We start from the raw sequence: 15,219 nt of genomic DNA, 5'->3' as shown, positions 1-15,219 counted from the left end.
CTGGCTGTAATGGCACTCGGCGATGTGGTCTCTGTTTGCCTCCTTTGCCAATTGTGCACCAATGTCCACGACGACGCTCGACTGACCAGGTCCCAGCAGCGTTACTACACACCATTGATTACAAAGTAGATGACAAGATGGAGACGGCACATAGTGTGCTAATTCGTTAATAGGGAGTAGCATGGAAATAAAACACAAGAAATTGAGCATAGTGACGCTACTGGCCACTCAAGATCTGAAGGCATAAGGCGGATTGTAGTGACTATGCTGGCCATGGCACCTTCCAACACCAATTGCGTATCTAGTAAATTCTCCGTACAACACCCGAAGGATCTATGCAAGAGCCGCTTCCATTCAATTCCCACGTAAAATGCCCTAATTCACTAGTCAGCGCAAGCTAAAAGAGGCTTTGGGCACCCAAACTACAGGCAGAGTAGCAGGCGGCGACCCAGTGGCACGTGTGTCGCATGCTATCCTGCGCGAAAAATTGCAGCAACCTTAGGCACTACAGCGTCGCTGACGTCCTTCCAGGTGCTGTCGACCCATTCGGGCGATGCTATGTCAAACCGATGGCCGGCCCATGCTCCCCGATGAAAATCCTCATCACCTCTGTACCCAAGGGACATGGATGGATCAGACGTCCAGCAGATCTTCAGAAGCAGTATGTGTCCGAAATTGATGTCACTCGGGACTGCAGTACTGCGGACGTACTCCTTTGTTGTCAGGTTTCGCAGCACAGGGTCGATAAGCGGCGTAAAGCACATAGATTTCAACTCCTTCTTCATCCCCGTGCTCAAGTTCGACCCCATCAAATACATGTATGCGCGTAGGCAGTATCCAACATTCGTTTCACTGGTAGGTGATGGGCGAGTGAATCGGTCTGCATACCGATACAAGAGATTGTTTGGTATCATGGCTTTTTCGCGATCAGTCAAGAAATCCTCAGGAAGATCATCCGCGTAATCGCCTATACAGATGATGCGCTTGCCGGCCCATGGCGCTACTACCGCTTCCTCCAGTATCACTAGGTACTGCGGTACTGCCTCCTTAAAGTAGGGAGATGGCATTGCGAATCATGACAGGTCTGTTTAGAGGTCAAGGAGGGAATAAGTATGGAACCGGACAGCCAGTGGTAGCCTGTCAATGGGGAACTGCCATCATTTCTGATTACCGTTACCGATAGTGGAATCAGTATCTTGAAACTGAGGATGGTCAAAGGGTCTATTAGCTTGCCTAGAGTATAGTCAAGTATAATCTGCCGCATCGGTCCCAGAAAGCCTATTTAACTTGGCACCTGTCCATACGCACGAGAAACATCTACTGACTCATGTTAAGGGGGGGGGCACAGAAAATGCGCGATTGTGATATCTCAGTGTTGGTGGCCTTGACAAATAGATCAGTATTGGCTGGTATCATGCCAGCAATCATCACCCGAAGAATCACCCTGGGCTGGGTCGGCTCGGTCTGGTTCGATTTTCCCGACTGCGGGTATTTTCATGCAAGCTGCAGCTGGAGAAGAAGTTGGCATAGGACAGGGCACAGGGGGCACAAAAAGTCATAGCTCCTGAGTTAGCAGTGCTGTATAAGCGGGGCATACCATATCGGCAGTTACACTGGCTATGCTCAATGTTACCATACAGCGCCTGCCACGTACCAAAACGAGCAGCAAATGCCTGCTCGAATTCATCCATGTCTACGAAATATAATGTATTACTTTTTGGTTGGAGAAATTGATACCAGAACCCATTACATGGCTGCCTTTGCCAGCTGAGGCTCCGTCGGGGCAGCGAGTGTTCCACTCGAGAGCTTCTTCTCCTGGTTGCTCTTGTACGCAGCAACGCTGATCTTGTACACGCCGACTGTGCCAGCGCAGATGATACCCGAGATAATGCTTGCCCGAGGGCCGCCGCCGATCTTGAACAGCATACCGCTGATAGCAGCCGCGCCAATGCTGTTGTACATGTCCTGTGTGTCGCGGTAATTGCTGATGGTCGAGTTCAGGATGTTGTAGAACATGGCCATAACACCGAACGAGTTTCCAACAAATGGTCCGCGGCGGGTCATCGAGTTGAGCACGCTGTTCACACGAAGCTTGAGGTTGGCACCGTGCTGGCTCCGCAGGCCCTCCAGGAAGCCCCATGCACCACCAGTTCCCAGACCCAAGAGGTACATGGTACCTGTACCGTAGCACAGATCGTCGCTCCATCCACGGCTCGGCATCACGCCGTCCGTGTGAATCGGGCCCTCCTCAAGATTCAGGTATTCGATGCCACCAGGGCTGGCCACGGTGTTAAGCTGGCCCTGCAGAGAAATCAACCTGGCTCAGGAATTCAGACACACCACCCTGCATCTGGTCCAGCGCAAGGGCTGTGGACGAAGATTGCGATGTCTGTGCAGGGGCTGATGTCTGGTAGTATGAGTGGGACCGCTGATCGACTTCGTTGTCGTTGAGCAGAACGGTGTCCATACTTTGTGTTTGCTGCTGCTGCTGCTGCTGCGACTGGCTGTCCTGAGGCTGCGAGTCGGGACCACGCGAGAATACGGAGAAAATGGACATTTCGAAAACGAGGAGAATCTATGTGAGCAGAAAAAAATACAGCAAAACGTTGTTTTGTAGTCTGGAGGGCTGAGAAAAAGGCAGAAACTCGCAGAACCAGAGGTGGGCGTCAAAAGAGAGAACCTAACAAGAGAGCAGATGTAGCGAGGACAAGAGGATAGAGCAAAGAAGAGAAGGCGGACGGACTAGATGACCAGTTTTGTTGGGTAAGCCGTGTCCTCAGTCTGACCCTTTCCACCGATCTCAGGCTAGCTTACCGTAAATCGTACGCTGCCAAAGATGCGATAATCAAGATTAGTTGGTAATCGAATAATGGTGAGTGATTTGGCAGATCCCAATCAGCAGATCTGTTATGCTTGCGCGTTCGCCTCCACGCCATTTTTGCGATGACGACGTCGCTCTGGCAGGAGCGGACGCCAGGGCTTTGTTTTCATACGCAACTATTCTTGCACTGTTTCTCTACTATAATATTGTACTTGCATTCAGGGCAGTCAATTGACATCGTTTGGCAGACTAAAAGACAATGGTACCTATCGCGTTTTTCGCTCTTCAAGCACAAGCCAGCTATGGATTTATGACTACGCAAGCTAATGGCGCACTGCGCGAAATTCACTTTGTGTAGGGAAACGCACAATCAGGATTTTCGGGCCAGCCGGGCGACAAGGACAGGAAGAAGGATAAGGAAAAGAAGAAGTGGCAGCCGCCCCTGCCTACGACCATTGGACAGCGCAAGAAGAGAAAGGGGCCCGATGGCGTTGCGAAGCTGCCGCAGGTGTATCCTACCACACGCTGCAATTTGAAGCTGCTGAAGCTGAAGCGCATAAACGACTATCTGCTGATGGAGGAAGGAGTTTGTCCAGAACCAGCAGCGCCTGAAGCCACAAGAGGAGAAGACACAGGAGGAGCGCGCGCGCGTGGACGAATTGCGTGGCTCGCCCATGACTGTCGGAACGCTCGAGGAGGTCATTGACGACAACCACGTCATCGTTTCGGCGACGTCCGGTCCCGAGTACTATGTCTCGCTCCTGTCGTTCGTCGACAAGGACCAGCTTGAGCCTGGATGCTCTGTCCTCATGCACCAAAAGTCGATGGCAATTGTGGGTGTGCTGCAGGATGATGCTGATCCCATGGTCAGCGTGATGAAGCTAGAGAAGGCGCCAACAGAGTCGTATGCCGATGTTGGAGGTCTCGAGCAACAGATTCAGGAAATCAAGGAGGCAGTCGAGCTGCCGCTGACGCACCCAGAGCTGTACGAGGAGATGGGTATCAAGCCACCCAAGGGTGTCATCCTGTATGGTGTGCCTGGAACAGGAAAGACGCTGCTTGCCTAAGGCTGTTGCAAACCAGACGTCGGCAACATTCCTGCGCGTGGTCGGTTCAGAGTTGATTCAAAAGTACCTTGGCGACGGCCCCAAGCTAGTGCGCGAGCTGTTCCGTGTGGCCGAGGAGAACTCGCCGTCGATTGTGTTTATTGACGAAATTGATGCCGTCGGCACCAAGCGCTACGACTCGAACTCGGGCGGTGAGAAGGAGATCCAGCGCACTATGCTTGAGCTCCTCAACCAGCTTGATGGCTTCGATTCGAGCAGCGATGTCAAGGTCATCATGGCCACCAACCAGATCGAGTCGCTCGACCCGGCATTGAATTCGTCCTGGCCGTATCGACCGAAAGATCGAGTTCCCGCTGCCCGATGTCAAGACCAAGCGCCATATCTTTGGCATCCACACCTCGCGCATGACGCTTTCGGAGGACGTCGACCTCGAGGAATTTGTCATGTCCAAGGACGACCTGTCGGGTGCTGATATCAAGGCTATCTGCACAGAAGCCGGCCTTCTTGCGCTGCGCGAGCGCAGAATGAAGGTCTGCAACGACGACTTCAAGAAGGCGCGCGAGAAGGTCCTGTACCGGAAGAGCGAGGGCACGCCCGAGGGCCTGTATCTCTAAGCTGGGAGTGCTACCATTTTTCATTACATTCCTTTCTTCTTTTGACTATAAAGCAGATTTACTATCACGCACTTGACATGTTTGGGAGCTGCTGTGGTGTCCATAAGGGTGTGGCCAGGTAGCTGTGTGGTGAAGTAGCACATGTATTCTTTGCGCCACGGTGCGACAAATGTAGAATTCAGTACCATACATCCCGCTTGACTTTTTAGCTGACTGGCATGGCAGACATACCTCGAAACATTCGGGTCAAGCTTGAAGAGGCGATCGAGGGGCTCACATATCCGGCTAACACCGTCGAGTACGTGTTCGAAGACGAGCCTTTGCCGCTAGTCGACAACAGCGACCAGGTAACACTGGTGGTCGACATGTCGAGCGACGGCAGTCAGCCAGACAATGTGCAGTCGCTATCCTCGTCGTTCATGGTGTCCGGGTTTGACTGGACAAAGCACGACGATGTGCATGATTTGGTTGTGAGCGGTATATCGCTGGACAGCGCGCATTTGACAGAGCCAGTGGCCATAGACAGCCGGCTAGGTGCCAGCGCAAGCACGCGCGACTTGTTCCAGTCGATGCAGCGCACGTCGCACATGCTGGCGACTCGGGTTGATATGGTCAAGAAGGCGCTTGATAACAATGACGGCAACAAGCCGGACGAGGCTGGCAAGGACACATCAGGCAAACGATGACTCGTAAATGCTGCAGATACAATAAATTTTTGAAAAAAGAAAATATGCGTGCATACACTAGAACCTGGCTTGCGTTTAGCTGCGCGTAATAAAGAGGAAGTACTGCTTGACCTCAGGCTTCTTTTGCGCAGGCGAGACAGCATCGGCAGATCCGTCAATAGACTGCGCCGGCGGCACCTGCTGGTCACTCTGGTCGCTGACAAGCGATTCCGGACACCACTCTGTAGCAGACACCTCCATGTTGACGACGTTGACACCAGTAACAAGCGGGACGTCGTACGCGTAGCTTGAGCTCTTGACCAGTGCGGTGATCCTCTGCTGCGTATCCTTGTCCATCTCTTCGCTGAACATCGATGGCGTCTCTTCGGTTGTGCCGCTGTCACTGCCACCCGCATGTGCCGGGTTATCCAGGCCTGCAGTGCTGTCCGGGAACACGCGTGGCATGACGCGGCGGCCATTGACGGACATTTCGAGGATGAATTTGCCGTTGCTGTTGAGTGGGCCGGGGACAGGCCGCAAGAGGACAGAGGCTGCCGACGAGTGCACCTGGAGGGCATGTGCACACTCCATTTCCCCGAGCGACAGGTGGAGGAACATGCTGGCGTTGGGAGTAGCGACCTGGACGCCGATGCTCTTGGTGATGCGCTCGTTGCCATGTGTGACAAAGACCCGGGTGATTTTTTTCCAGTGCTCCTGGGCAGCCAGACTCTGCGCCTGCGCCTGCGCTTGTGCCTGTGCTTGTGCCAACGCAGCTTGGCTTTGCTGGGTGGCGAGCTCGGGAGAGAGCGGCGTGGCGGTCTGCTTCGGCGTCCCTCCAGCAGTGGACTGTGCAGAAGAGCCGGCAACCTGCTGTTGCTGCTGCTGCTGCTGCTGCTGCTGTTGTTGTTGTTGTTGCTGCTGCTGCTGCTGCTGCTGCTGTTGCAGCTGTTGCTGGATCAGGGCGGCCATCATTGCCTGGGCATTGACGCCAGGAGGGAGCTTCATTTGCTGGGCAGTGGTCTGCAGGCTGCCAGACGCTGCTGTCCCAGCAACGCTGTCAGTAAGCTTGGCCAGTTCGTGCTGGAACTGGAGTGGCTGGATGAGGTTTGCCTGCTGGGGTGCAGTCATAGCTCCAGCGAATCCCGGGCGGGCAGGCAGCGATAGCATGGGCATTGACATCGAAGACGCAGCCAGGGCCTGCTGAGTGACAGCAGGGATTGAAATGCCCATCTGCTGCATCTGCATCTGCATCTGCTGCTGCTGTTGAACAGTCATGCCGCCAGGCATAGCCATCGGCATGCTCATTGGCATGCTCACTGGCATGCTCACTGGCATGCTTATCGGCATCGACATACCCACAGACACTGGCGCTTGTGATGGGCGCACCAGTGGCGAATTGATACCACCCTGTAGCGAATTAGGGCTCATGGCAGCGAGTCCTGGCGACGAGTTGGCCATCTGCACACCCGCCATGGGTGACATTGATGGTGCAGTATTCGGCTGGATCTGCGACTGCTGCATCTGGGCAAACTGCTGCTTCAATGCGCTGGCTTGGCGGTTGAATGTGAGCTGGAGCTGCTGCACCTGTGACAGATAGGCAGCCTGCGCCTGCTGGGTCAACTGGGTCTGCTGGTTGAGCAGTGCCTGGTGGTGGATGGAGCCGACAAAGTTGGGGTTCTGCTGCTGCGATGCAGTCAACTTGCTCATGATCTGTTGACGGATTGCAGCCTCACGCTGCGCCAACTGCCCCTGTGCCAAGTGGAGATTCTGCTGATGTCTTTGGTTGAGTTGCCCCATTGCCTGGTTGAACGCTGCCGATGCAGGGCTAGGCGATGGCACAGTTGAGGTCGGTGGACGGGCAACGATCTGACTGCCAGCTTGCTGCTGCTGCTTCTGCTGCTGCGGTTGAGTCTGAGGCTTGGCGAGGGTCTGAGCCTGGGCCTGGGCTTGCATGCGTGCGACAGCCTCGCGGTTGAGCATAGTAAGCCCAGGATGTGGCAGCATCGCCTGTGCATTCCACTTGTCTGCTGTCTGCTTCTTCAGCACCAATGGCTGGATGTACTGGACGAACGGCGGCGGCCGGAGCATTGGGGTCTTGAACTCTGCGGCCCAGTTGGAAATGGGCTTGAGCATACCTGGGCTGCCTTCGGCAGCACTGGGTGTATACGAACTCTCGCACACAAACACGTCCTGCGGAGAATACCCCTTCGGATATGCGCGCGAATAGACAACAAAAGGCAGGATATAGCACTTTCCAACGACGCCACGTACGCCATGGCCTTCGAATTTGGGGCCAGCAAACAGCTCGTGGGGGTACACATTCTGGCCAACCAGCTTCAGGGATCTCTGATGGCGTCATGAACCAGTAGCCGTCAATGTACTTTCGCCGATCCTGGGGGCCGCCGACGCGCAGGTGCGAGACCATGGCGACCTTCATTGTGTTGTTGTTCTTTATGTAGATAAAGTCGCCAACATGCAGGTCGAGTTCACCGGCGGTGATCCTGCTCACATACCGCCCGTCCTCGGGGTCCTGATCCGAGTGCGATGCGTCGAACGGGATCCTGTACTTGTCCAGGATCTCTCGCCGAACCCGGAAATACTCGCTTTCGAGGTCGACTTGTGTCTTGGTAGATTTGCGACCCTGACTCGTTGAAGAACGTCGCGTTGTTGAAGATCCACATCATGTCGTAGTTGAACGCGTCGAAGCTGCGGTAGCCCTCTTTCGACGCCAATCCGGCCGCTGACGATAGTCAAGGCCATCGGATACCAGATGACCTCGTAGTAATCTGGGTACTCGTCCTTATCAGGGAGCTCCTCAAATCGGTTCGGAGATGGTATCAGCCGTCCTCGTTCTTAAAGTTGATGACGGCATCGACAATCTCTTTCATCGCCTCCTTCATCTGTGGGTGCGTGACCTCGGTGTAGCCAAAGCCGCCAATGAAGGGCGGCACCTTGTTGCTGTCCTGAGGCAGGACTTGCTGGTGTCTGCACTGACTGGGCTGATTGCAGCTGCTGGGCATGAGCGACAGACAGCTCCGCAAGGGCCCAAACTAGGCTGGACTGTGCCTCTGCGAGAGGATGGCTTTGGCGTATGCATGGGGCTGTCAACCGACATAGCCTGTGGAGAGGCAGCATCCACACCGGACGCTGCTGAGACTTTGATTTCCGGGCCGATGCCTTGCGTGTCTCAGTGGACCGGTGCAGCTGCCTCGGGTATTGGCGTGGGCAGATCAACCTTGGAGCCGTCAGTGGGCATCAAGAACTCGGCCCACTTTGGGTTCTCTGGGTCCAGCACAATCTCAATGGGCAGCTGGCCGTGTGTGTTGCGAGCATTGACGTTGGCTCTGTATACGCGAACCAGGCACTTAGCCAGTCGCTTGCGGCCCGTGTATGCTGACCACGCCAGTGGCGTCGAGCCATGCATTGTGTCGAACCGCCTCGAGATCCGCACCCTTGTCACAGAGCACCTGCGCAACCTTCAACCGCCCATAGTATGAGGCGGCGTGCAGCGGCGCCCACGTGAAATTGGCGTCGTCGTCGGCATCCTCAACTGGCTCCTTCAGCACCACTGGCCGGCTGTTGTTGATTGGCAGGCCGGGAGTCTCCAATAGAGTCAGCGCCTCGCCAAGTTCTGCGTCGTATATGGCCTGGAAAAGCTTGTCGAGTGTAGCTGCCAGTTCCTTTGACTCTGGCGACCCTGCAGGCGGCGCCTTGCCCCTCATCGCCGGGTCAACCGGCTGCATGCCGCTGCCTCTTTTGCGCTTCAGCTTCAGCGTGATGCTCGGTGCCGGTGTGCTCTCGTTGTCGGTGGCAGAGTTGCTGGCTGTGGCCGAGTCCGGGTTGCGGATCGTCAGCTTCAGGTGTGGTGTCGGGCTTTTATCATTGGTAGCAGGTAGCTCAGCCGTCGCCTGCACCGACTGCGGAATCTCTATCCCAGCTATTTCATGGACCCGATCGCGAATCTCGCCAGCAATGTTATAGATGTACGAGTCTGGCATGTTAAACTGCTGTGCGTTGCTACACATGAGATCAATATCTGCGACAAAGTCCTCAACCGCCCTGTACGCTCCCTTTGTGATCTTCGACTTCATCATGTCCAGGGCGATAGGCCGCTTGATCTCGACATAGTAGTCCGGGTACTCGCGCTTCGAGGGCAGCTTGTTAAACGCAAGACACATGGGCTCGCCGCTACAAAAATGACAAGTGGCACGGTAGAGGTCCTGGCAGAGATTAGCAAACGGACAAATGAAGCTGCACATGACTGGTGGAGGGTGCAAAGCGACCACCGACAACGGGACGTTGCAGCGCATGGCATGACACAGTGCATGAATCTTGCGCAGCAGCAAGGTTTGGGCATCGGGGCATAAAAATCTGGCCAAGAGCCCGGCAATCCTCGCAGGCCCATCCGCGACTCCAAATGTGTGCACCTCAGGTCACGCTGCTGGGAGCTGCAGGACAGGATTACTCAACGTGTTCTACGTCACCACCGCCCTCGGCTGCCACCTTTAATCACTTTGCACGTGAGCAAAATAACGCGTATAGTGGCTAAAAACAAACCTCGCGGCAAGAGAACAAGAAGCAAGTGCCGGTGCAGTGGCAGAATCGCATCATTGTCGAGTGCACTCAGGAAACCGCACGCATGCGCGTTGCATACTTACTCCTTCTCCATCTCTTTGACAGCCTGGAACAGGCGTAGGCACTCTTCCTTTACTTTGGCCGCCGGCGCCGAATCGCCTACTGGCATTGTCTCCGCATTGTCCAGTCTCAGACTTGCGTGCCTTCCGCGGACGCCCACGCGATGCCCGTTTTGGCGATGCCGCCGGGCTGTTACTGTTCGCGTCGCCCTGTTCTTCGGCTTCTCTGTTGACTAGCCGCAATCGCTGTTGGCCCATGGAATGAAGCAGGTGTGGGAGGAATTAGAATGTAATGACTGTGCAGAGGAAGACAAAAGTATGGACGTGTGTGAGGACGATATGCGATTCGGTCGTACTTCGAGCTATGAAATCCTTTTTTAAGAAAAGCACTCAAAAATTGCGAGCAAAGAAGAAAATAATGATCACTGCTTGAACGCTGGCTGTGACATCTCGTCCTGGACGCGACAGATTACCGTGGATCAAATTGGATCTGGCATATATGTGCTGGCCAATGCTGGCTGGGCAGTCGGGCCATATACGCAGTGTCCGTTCCCTCGCCCAGTGCTTGGGCTCGCTGTGGATGGCTGCCACCAGCTACTCATCTGGCCAAGACCCGCGTGTACCAGTATCAGAGCTATGAGCAGGTCTCGGCGGAGAACCCAGCTGGCTTTTCCGGTGACTGAGTCTGCACAGTGACTCCGCCTCAACAGCAACAGTCGCAAAAATTCACTGGCAGAGCAGTTGCCGATGTAATCCTTACAGCATCAGCTGCTCAATTAACAGGGTGGCCGCAGTGCCAGACATGGCCAGACCCAGCTCGAGTATCGCAAGCGTGTGTCTAATTTCCAGACAGTTGGGGTGCATTCTCAGCTCTGCCGACAGGTCAGCTACTGTCGCTAATCATCAGACGTTTACCAGTCCGCTGGTGCATAGGCAGTGGCCACCGGGGTAAGCCTTAAAATACACTCCACCCGCCATTTCAAGCACCGGCAGTCCTATTTACCGTGCCAGCGTGCAATTTTTAATGACTGCAGCCTATTTCTGACTCATCGTGCATAATATGCGACGCTCGTGTGTTGAAAGAACCACTCGTGTGAGAAATGGTCACCAGACAACCTTTCACCAGCATACAAATGCCATGGTGCACGGCTTTTGCAAAACAGCCATTGGTAACAACCTCAACACACCATTACTATCCCTTTCTCATATTTTAAAACTGGAGCTAATGCAGGGCCACACCATCCGCAGCCGCTGGTGCTATGCTATCGTAGTCTGGGCGCTAGCCGCCTGCGCTGTAGCAGCACCGATACATATTTTACTCCCTGACCAAATCACGCTGGCGGAGGGCAATATTGTCACCTTTTACTCGTCACACCCTGCTGGCGCACATGAACTTGGTTCGGATCCCAGAAATACTCCTTCAGTTTTGACTATTGACGGACACATGCTGATGCGGGCCATGGACACTGGGGGCGCCAGCAACGCCGAGGACAACGACCTGCCTGCAACCAGCATCAACCCCACTCCGGACAGAGGACATAGTGGCAATACACCTGGCCCTCAGACTGCTAACCCTGAGACTGATTCCGATGATGATGATGATGACGGCGATGAGAAGCCCAGCCTATCCACTGATGCTGGTAAGCGGGCAAAGGCAGGGCGCCGCATAGATATGTCTCTTGAAGATCAGTCCTTGGATTCGACCGTCCAGGGCATGAGCGATGACGACGAGTCTTCAATTGACGAGGCAGAACGTTTAACTTCAGCCGACAAGTCTTCTCTCGACGACGTCATTGTTGATGCTCAGCTGTGGTCCAAAGGAGAAGCCTCGCCGACTAGCACACCTAATTCTACCTGGAACACGGGTGATACTTTGGACGACGTTGTTCTTGATCCACATTCGCCATTTTCGACCGTATCCACCACCTCGCTCAGCGAAACTAGCCATACACGCACCTCATCAGTGTCAATCGAAACTGTCAACAGCAGCCCACCTCCAGGACTACAAACTTCACGACAAACACCACTGTCATCAATACCGGTCTTGGCATCTATTCCGTCGTCGTTCCCAAGTGCAGCCCCAGATGTGCCTTATTCTTCACCCAGCACATCTGCGTCGACTTCAGTGGCTTCACAGACATCTGACACATCTGGAACCACCGGTACATCGCAGTCGTCGGCATCAGTATCGACCACTCTGGCACCGTCAATCACTACTGTATCAAGTGTACCGGCACTTATTGGTGATATCCTGTCAATCCTGTCGACTGCCACCGGAAGGCCAGCATCTAGCGCTACATCTGCAACTGTTGCAGGCTCAACTCCAGCTCTAACCGCTTCATTGGTATCATCGACGCCGTCGCCAAATACTTCCTCAGCTTCGGATAACCCGTTGCTTGCAGCCTCATCGTCGCTGATAAAACCTGCAAAGGCAGCACTATTGGATAGCTCCAGTACCCAGGTGAGCCAGCAGAGCAGTTCAGCGTTGTTGGGCTGGTTCAACGGTCTGTCTCTGTCGCCAGCATCTACTTCCCCATCCGCTGCATCTGTCCAATCGTCGACAGCCCCCGCTATGTTCCCTGTGCTTGCCACTCCCTTGTCGACATCGATTTCCCCTAGCCTTTTTGCCTGGCTAACCCCTGGAAGCTCGGCTTCGGTATCTGCAGCATCTCCGACAACAGCCATGTCATCCACGGTATCTTCACCTGTACCAGGTATCTTTGGATCGTTCTTGTCAGCATCGCCAGCGGCCTCCACATCATCTGCGCTGGCTGCATCGGGGTCGAAGTCGGGTGGGATATTCGGCTGGCTCAGCGCTACTCCACCAGCCTCCTTGCCAGCATCGACATCAACATCCGCTCCACTATCCAGCATCAGCGCAACTGGTAGTCTGGAAACAACCTCGAAATGGCCTGGGCTTTTTGCAGGTGCCAGCTCATCTGTGGAACCGTCAGCACCTGCCCTTTCCAGCGTGGCTGTGTCATCTGCTCCTATGCAGCTTACAACGAGCGCTAGTCAGTCTGTAGCTACTTCGTCTGCTGGTGCCTTTGCTTGGCTCAACGCTTCAGGTTCAATCTCGGCTGTCTCTTCAGCCATGTCTTCGGCAGTGTCGTCGCTCTCTATTACACCAGCCTCCTCGTCATCTGCCCCCCTATTGGCAACTTCATCGTCAGCTATACCACTCCTGGCAACCACTACTGCTGATGCGCTGTCAACACTAGTTGCACCCGTCCCACTACAGTCACCCTCAGTGTTACCCCTCACACTGACACCATCTACATCCTCTCCCTTGGTTGCAAATGGCTTAACTGTTGCCTCGTCATCGCTCAGTGCACATGTAATCACGAACAGCGCTCTACCCGTGTCTATCACACCAACAGCAACAGTGACATCCTCACTACCCACTCCGATCAGTATGGCTGCCTCGGCTGAGCTCCGTTCGGACTGGCCCTCGCCTGCAAGCTTGCCGTCAGCATCAGCAGTAAGCACTGTTGCGAATGCGGTGCTGCAGTCTATTGGATCCATTGCAATGGTGTTCCCAATCACCACATCGATTCCATTGCTCATTGCTTCGGTCCGCCCCAGTGTAGATGCCCAGATCATGTCGCCATCAGCGTTAGCCGAGGGTATGCCAGCGCCTTCCTCGGTGGGTGCTGAGAAGGTGCTGCCGATATGGCAAGTTGATTCTACTAATCCAGCATCAGCCATTGCATCGTCTAGTATTGCGTTGGCGAGCTCAACAGGGTCCAAACCAGCACCGCATCTGCCAGCGGATGACATTTTCTCGGCCATCCTCATAAGTCCTACCTCAGTCATTGGTTTGCAGTCCACAAGTGCGTCGTCGGTTGACAGGGCCAGTGTACTTGCAGAGTCAGCCACACCCACTTCGCCATCAACGCCTTCGGTAGTCGATTCCTTTGCTTCATGGCCATCGCCAACACCGGCTACTACGATATCGCTGCCGACCTCGTCAGAGCCCTCAGAATGGTCTACTGCTGCATTTAGTAGCTGGTCACCAAGCCCTGCTCCTGGAGAATGGTCAAGCCCGACATCACCACAAGTGTCATCAACACCATCGTCATGGTCGTCACCCACAGTACCCTTGACATCATCAGTGCCGCCTGCATCAGCATCGGTACTGGCATCCAGCTCGCTATCCAGTACCAGTGCCACACCTCCCTCAGCAGTTTCTACAGATGGTGCCCAGCTCGGCTCAGCATCGTACATGTTCTCAACTCGCCTGGCAAGCAAGGTTGTGCTCAACTCGAACGACATCATCCAGATAGTGGTCAGCCATCCTACGTCGGACGAATCTTTCCCGCAAGCGGCTCTGCAAACAACGTCAATAGCCATGGCAGACCTCATTGATGCACTTTCAGGACCTACACGAGCCACTGTTGCGGCCAGCCCTGAAGCAGCTCCCAGCCCGACATCCACCCCGGTTTCGCGGCGTGCTGGAACAGAGCTGGCGGAGAAATCAGTTGCTGGCGAGGCAAAAGAAGCCGCCCGCGAGCTAGTTCAGCTGGCACACTCGATTCTTTCCAACGTGCAAACAGTCTCTGCGCCTACACCAGCGACATCGAGTGTGCGCGGCCTTGGAGCGTCACAGGCCCGTATGATCCGATCCATGCTGAACCAAAGCTTTGTATTCCCCGAGAATGTCCCTGCTCCTGGGGTCCCTCGGCCGACATATGCCAAAATCTACGCTGGTCAGGGCTATCAAGGTGAATGTGCTGCCCCTAGCTCACCGCCCTACAACATCATCATCCGCCCTACTGTCACAATGACTACACTCACTAACATGACAGTCACGCAGAGCCTAGTATCGACCACTACTACGACCACCACGACCACAACTGGGGCGACTATTACTCCGGTACCGACCGTGATAAGTGTTGCCAGCACGAACACAGTCACTGCATTTGTGGCGATTGGGGTTACTCCAACGCCCACCATAACGACGACGATGCTGACCCTGACAATTCCATCCGGAGGAAGCTCTTCTTTGACCACAACGACCACACCAGCAGTGACAACACCACCGACAGCGACAACACCACCGACAGCGACAACACCACCGACAGCGACAACAACCCCAACTACTACAACTAGCAGCACTTCAACCACACCTTAATTTACAAGGGCGTGCTTTATGCTTTTCTCCATGCTTGCTTCATTAACGTGAGGCAGTGAGGTTTGAGCCGTCAGACCATATAATATTTGTTTCTATAGTTTTCACTTTTCCAGAGCCCAAGCGGCTGCAATAACTTGAGCCAGATTGTGCTCGAAATTCTACTAGTATATTTTTAATACATCACCAGAATATGCCACAGCATCGTACCCTGATCCTATCTGACACCAACAAAGCACGGATCTGCTCTGCGACACCACTGTGCAATGGGGCCCAAAGTGTGTTGC

The 15,219-nt window shown here is 54.5% G+C and overlaps 10 protein-coding genes across 10 annotated transcripts; 4 read left to right on the top strand and 6 right to left on the bottom strand.

Moving 5' to 3' along the window:
- Window positions 1-247: 247 nt before the first annotated feature.
- Window positions 248-1,067, bottom strand: DL89DRAFT_305715 (uncharacterized protein; the record flags this gene model as incomplete). Its single annotated transcript, XM_040890895.1, has 1 exon — window positions 248-1,067. The coding sequence occupies one exon, from the start codon at window positions 1,065-1,067 to the stop codon at window positions 471-473; it is 597 nt and encodes a 198-aa protein (XP_040740872.1). The 3' UTR covers window positions 248-470.
- A 769-nt stretch (window positions 1,068-1,836) lies between these two features.
- DL89DRAFT_202647 (mitochondrial import inner membrane translocase, subunit Tim17/22) lies at window positions 1,837-2,271 on the bottom strand (the record flags this gene model as incomplete). Its single annotated transcript, XM_040884004.1, has 1 exon — window positions 1,837-2,271. A coding segment is annotated over one exon (435 nt), but the record flags the coding sequence as incomplete, so codon positions are not given.
- An 809-nt stretch (window positions 2,272-3,080) lies between these two features.
- On the top strand, window positions 3,081-4,502 carry DL89DRAFT_260008 (26S proteasome subunit P45; the record flags this gene model as incomplete). Its single annotated transcript, XM_040885738.1, has 5 exons — window positions 3,081-3,083; window positions 3,180-3,329; window positions 3,406-3,848; window positions 3,874-4,234; window positions 4,257-4,502. 5 exons carry the CDS (start codon window positions 3,081-3,083, stop codon window positions 4,500-4,502), a joined length of 1,203 nt encoding a protein of 400 aa, XP_040740870.1.
- A 77-nt stretch (window positions 4,503-4,579) lies between these two features.
- Window positions 4,580-5,226, top strand: DL89DRAFT_61508 (uncharacterized protein). Its single transcript, XM_040891874.1, has one exon. It carries the CDS (start codon window positions 4,721-4,723, stop codon window positions 5,186-5,188), a length of 468 nt encoding a protein of 155 aa, XP_040740869.1. The 5' UTR covers window positions 4,580-4,720; the 3' UTR covers window positions 5,189-5,226.
- A 37-nt stretch (window positions 5,227-5,263) lies between these two features.
- Window positions 5,264-7,851, bottom strand: DL89DRAFT_260006 (uncharacterized protein; the record flags this gene model as incomplete). Its single annotated transcript, XM_040885737.1, has 3 exons — window positions 5,264-7,446; window positions 7,499-7,616; window positions 7,681-7,851. The coding sequence occupies 3 exons, from the start codon at window positions 7,849-7,851 to the stop codon at window positions 5,264-5,266; spliced, it is 2,472 nt and encodes an 823-aa protein (XP_040740868.1).
- Window positions 7,852-7,935: 84 nt separating this feature from the next.
- Window positions 7,936-8,417, bottom strand: DL89DRAFT_61494 (uncharacterized protein). Its single transcript, XM_040891873.1, has one exon. The coding sequence runs from the start codon at window positions 8,300-8,302 to the stop codon at window positions 8,021-8,023; it is 282 nt and encodes a 93-aa protein (XP_040740867.1). The 5' UTR covers window positions 8,303-8,417; the 3' UTR covers window positions 7,936-8,020.
- A 727-nt stretch (window positions 8,418-9,144) lies between these two features.
- On the bottom strand, window positions 9,145-9,345 carry DL89DRAFT_226268 (Bromodomain-containing protein; the record flags this gene model as incomplete). The annotated part of the gene is made up of 1 exon (XM_040884798.1): window positions 9,145-9,345. A coding segment is annotated over one exon (201 nt), but the record flags the coding sequence as incomplete, so codon positions are not given.
- A 5-nt stretch (window positions 9,346-9,350) lies between these two features.
- On the top strand, window positions 9,351-9,831 carry DL89DRAFT_269937 (uncharacterized protein). The gene is made up of 2 exons (XM_040888490.1): window positions 9,351-9,438; window positions 9,473-9,831. Exons 1-2 carry the CDS (start codon window positions 9,413-9,415, stop codon window positions 9,714-9,716), a joined length of 270 nt encoding a protein of 89 aa, XP_040740865.1. The 5' UTR covers window positions 9,351-9,412; the 3' UTR covers window positions 9,717-9,831.
- A 1,414-nt stretch (window positions 9,832-11,245) lies between these two features.
- Window positions 11,246-11,649, top strand: DL89DRAFT_295255 (uncharacterized protein; the record flags this gene model as incomplete). Its single annotated transcript, XM_040890618.1, has 2 exons — window positions 11,246-11,596; window positions 11,641-11,649. 2 exons carry the CDS (start codon window positions 11,246-11,248, stop codon window positions 11,647-11,649), a joined length of 360 nt encoding a protein of 119 aa, XP_040740864.1.
- A 243-nt stretch (window positions 11,650-11,892) lies between these two features.
- Window positions 11,893-14,076, bottom strand: DL89DRAFT_295254 (uncharacterized protein; the record flags this gene model as incomplete). The annotated part of the gene is made up of 3 exons (XM_040890617.1): window positions 11,893-12,735; window positions 12,832-12,936; window positions 13,072-14,076. 3 exons carry the CDS (start codon window positions 14,074-14,076, stop codon window positions 11,893-11,895), a joined length of 1,953 nt encoding a protein of 650 aa, XP_040740863.1.
- Window positions 14,077-15,219: the final 1,143 nt, after the last annotated feature.

The sequence above is a fragment of the Linderina pennispora genome (genome assembly GCF_002104995.1).
Source record: "Linderina pennispora strain ATCC 12442 chromosome Unknown DL89scaffold_14, whole genome shotgun sequence".
NCBI lineage: Eukaryota > Fungi > Kickxellomycota > Kickxellomycetes > Kickxellales > Kickxellaceae > Linderina > Linderina pennispora.
Note: the sequence above shows the minus strand (reverse complement) of the source record. Positions and strands in the feature narration are given on the sequence as shown.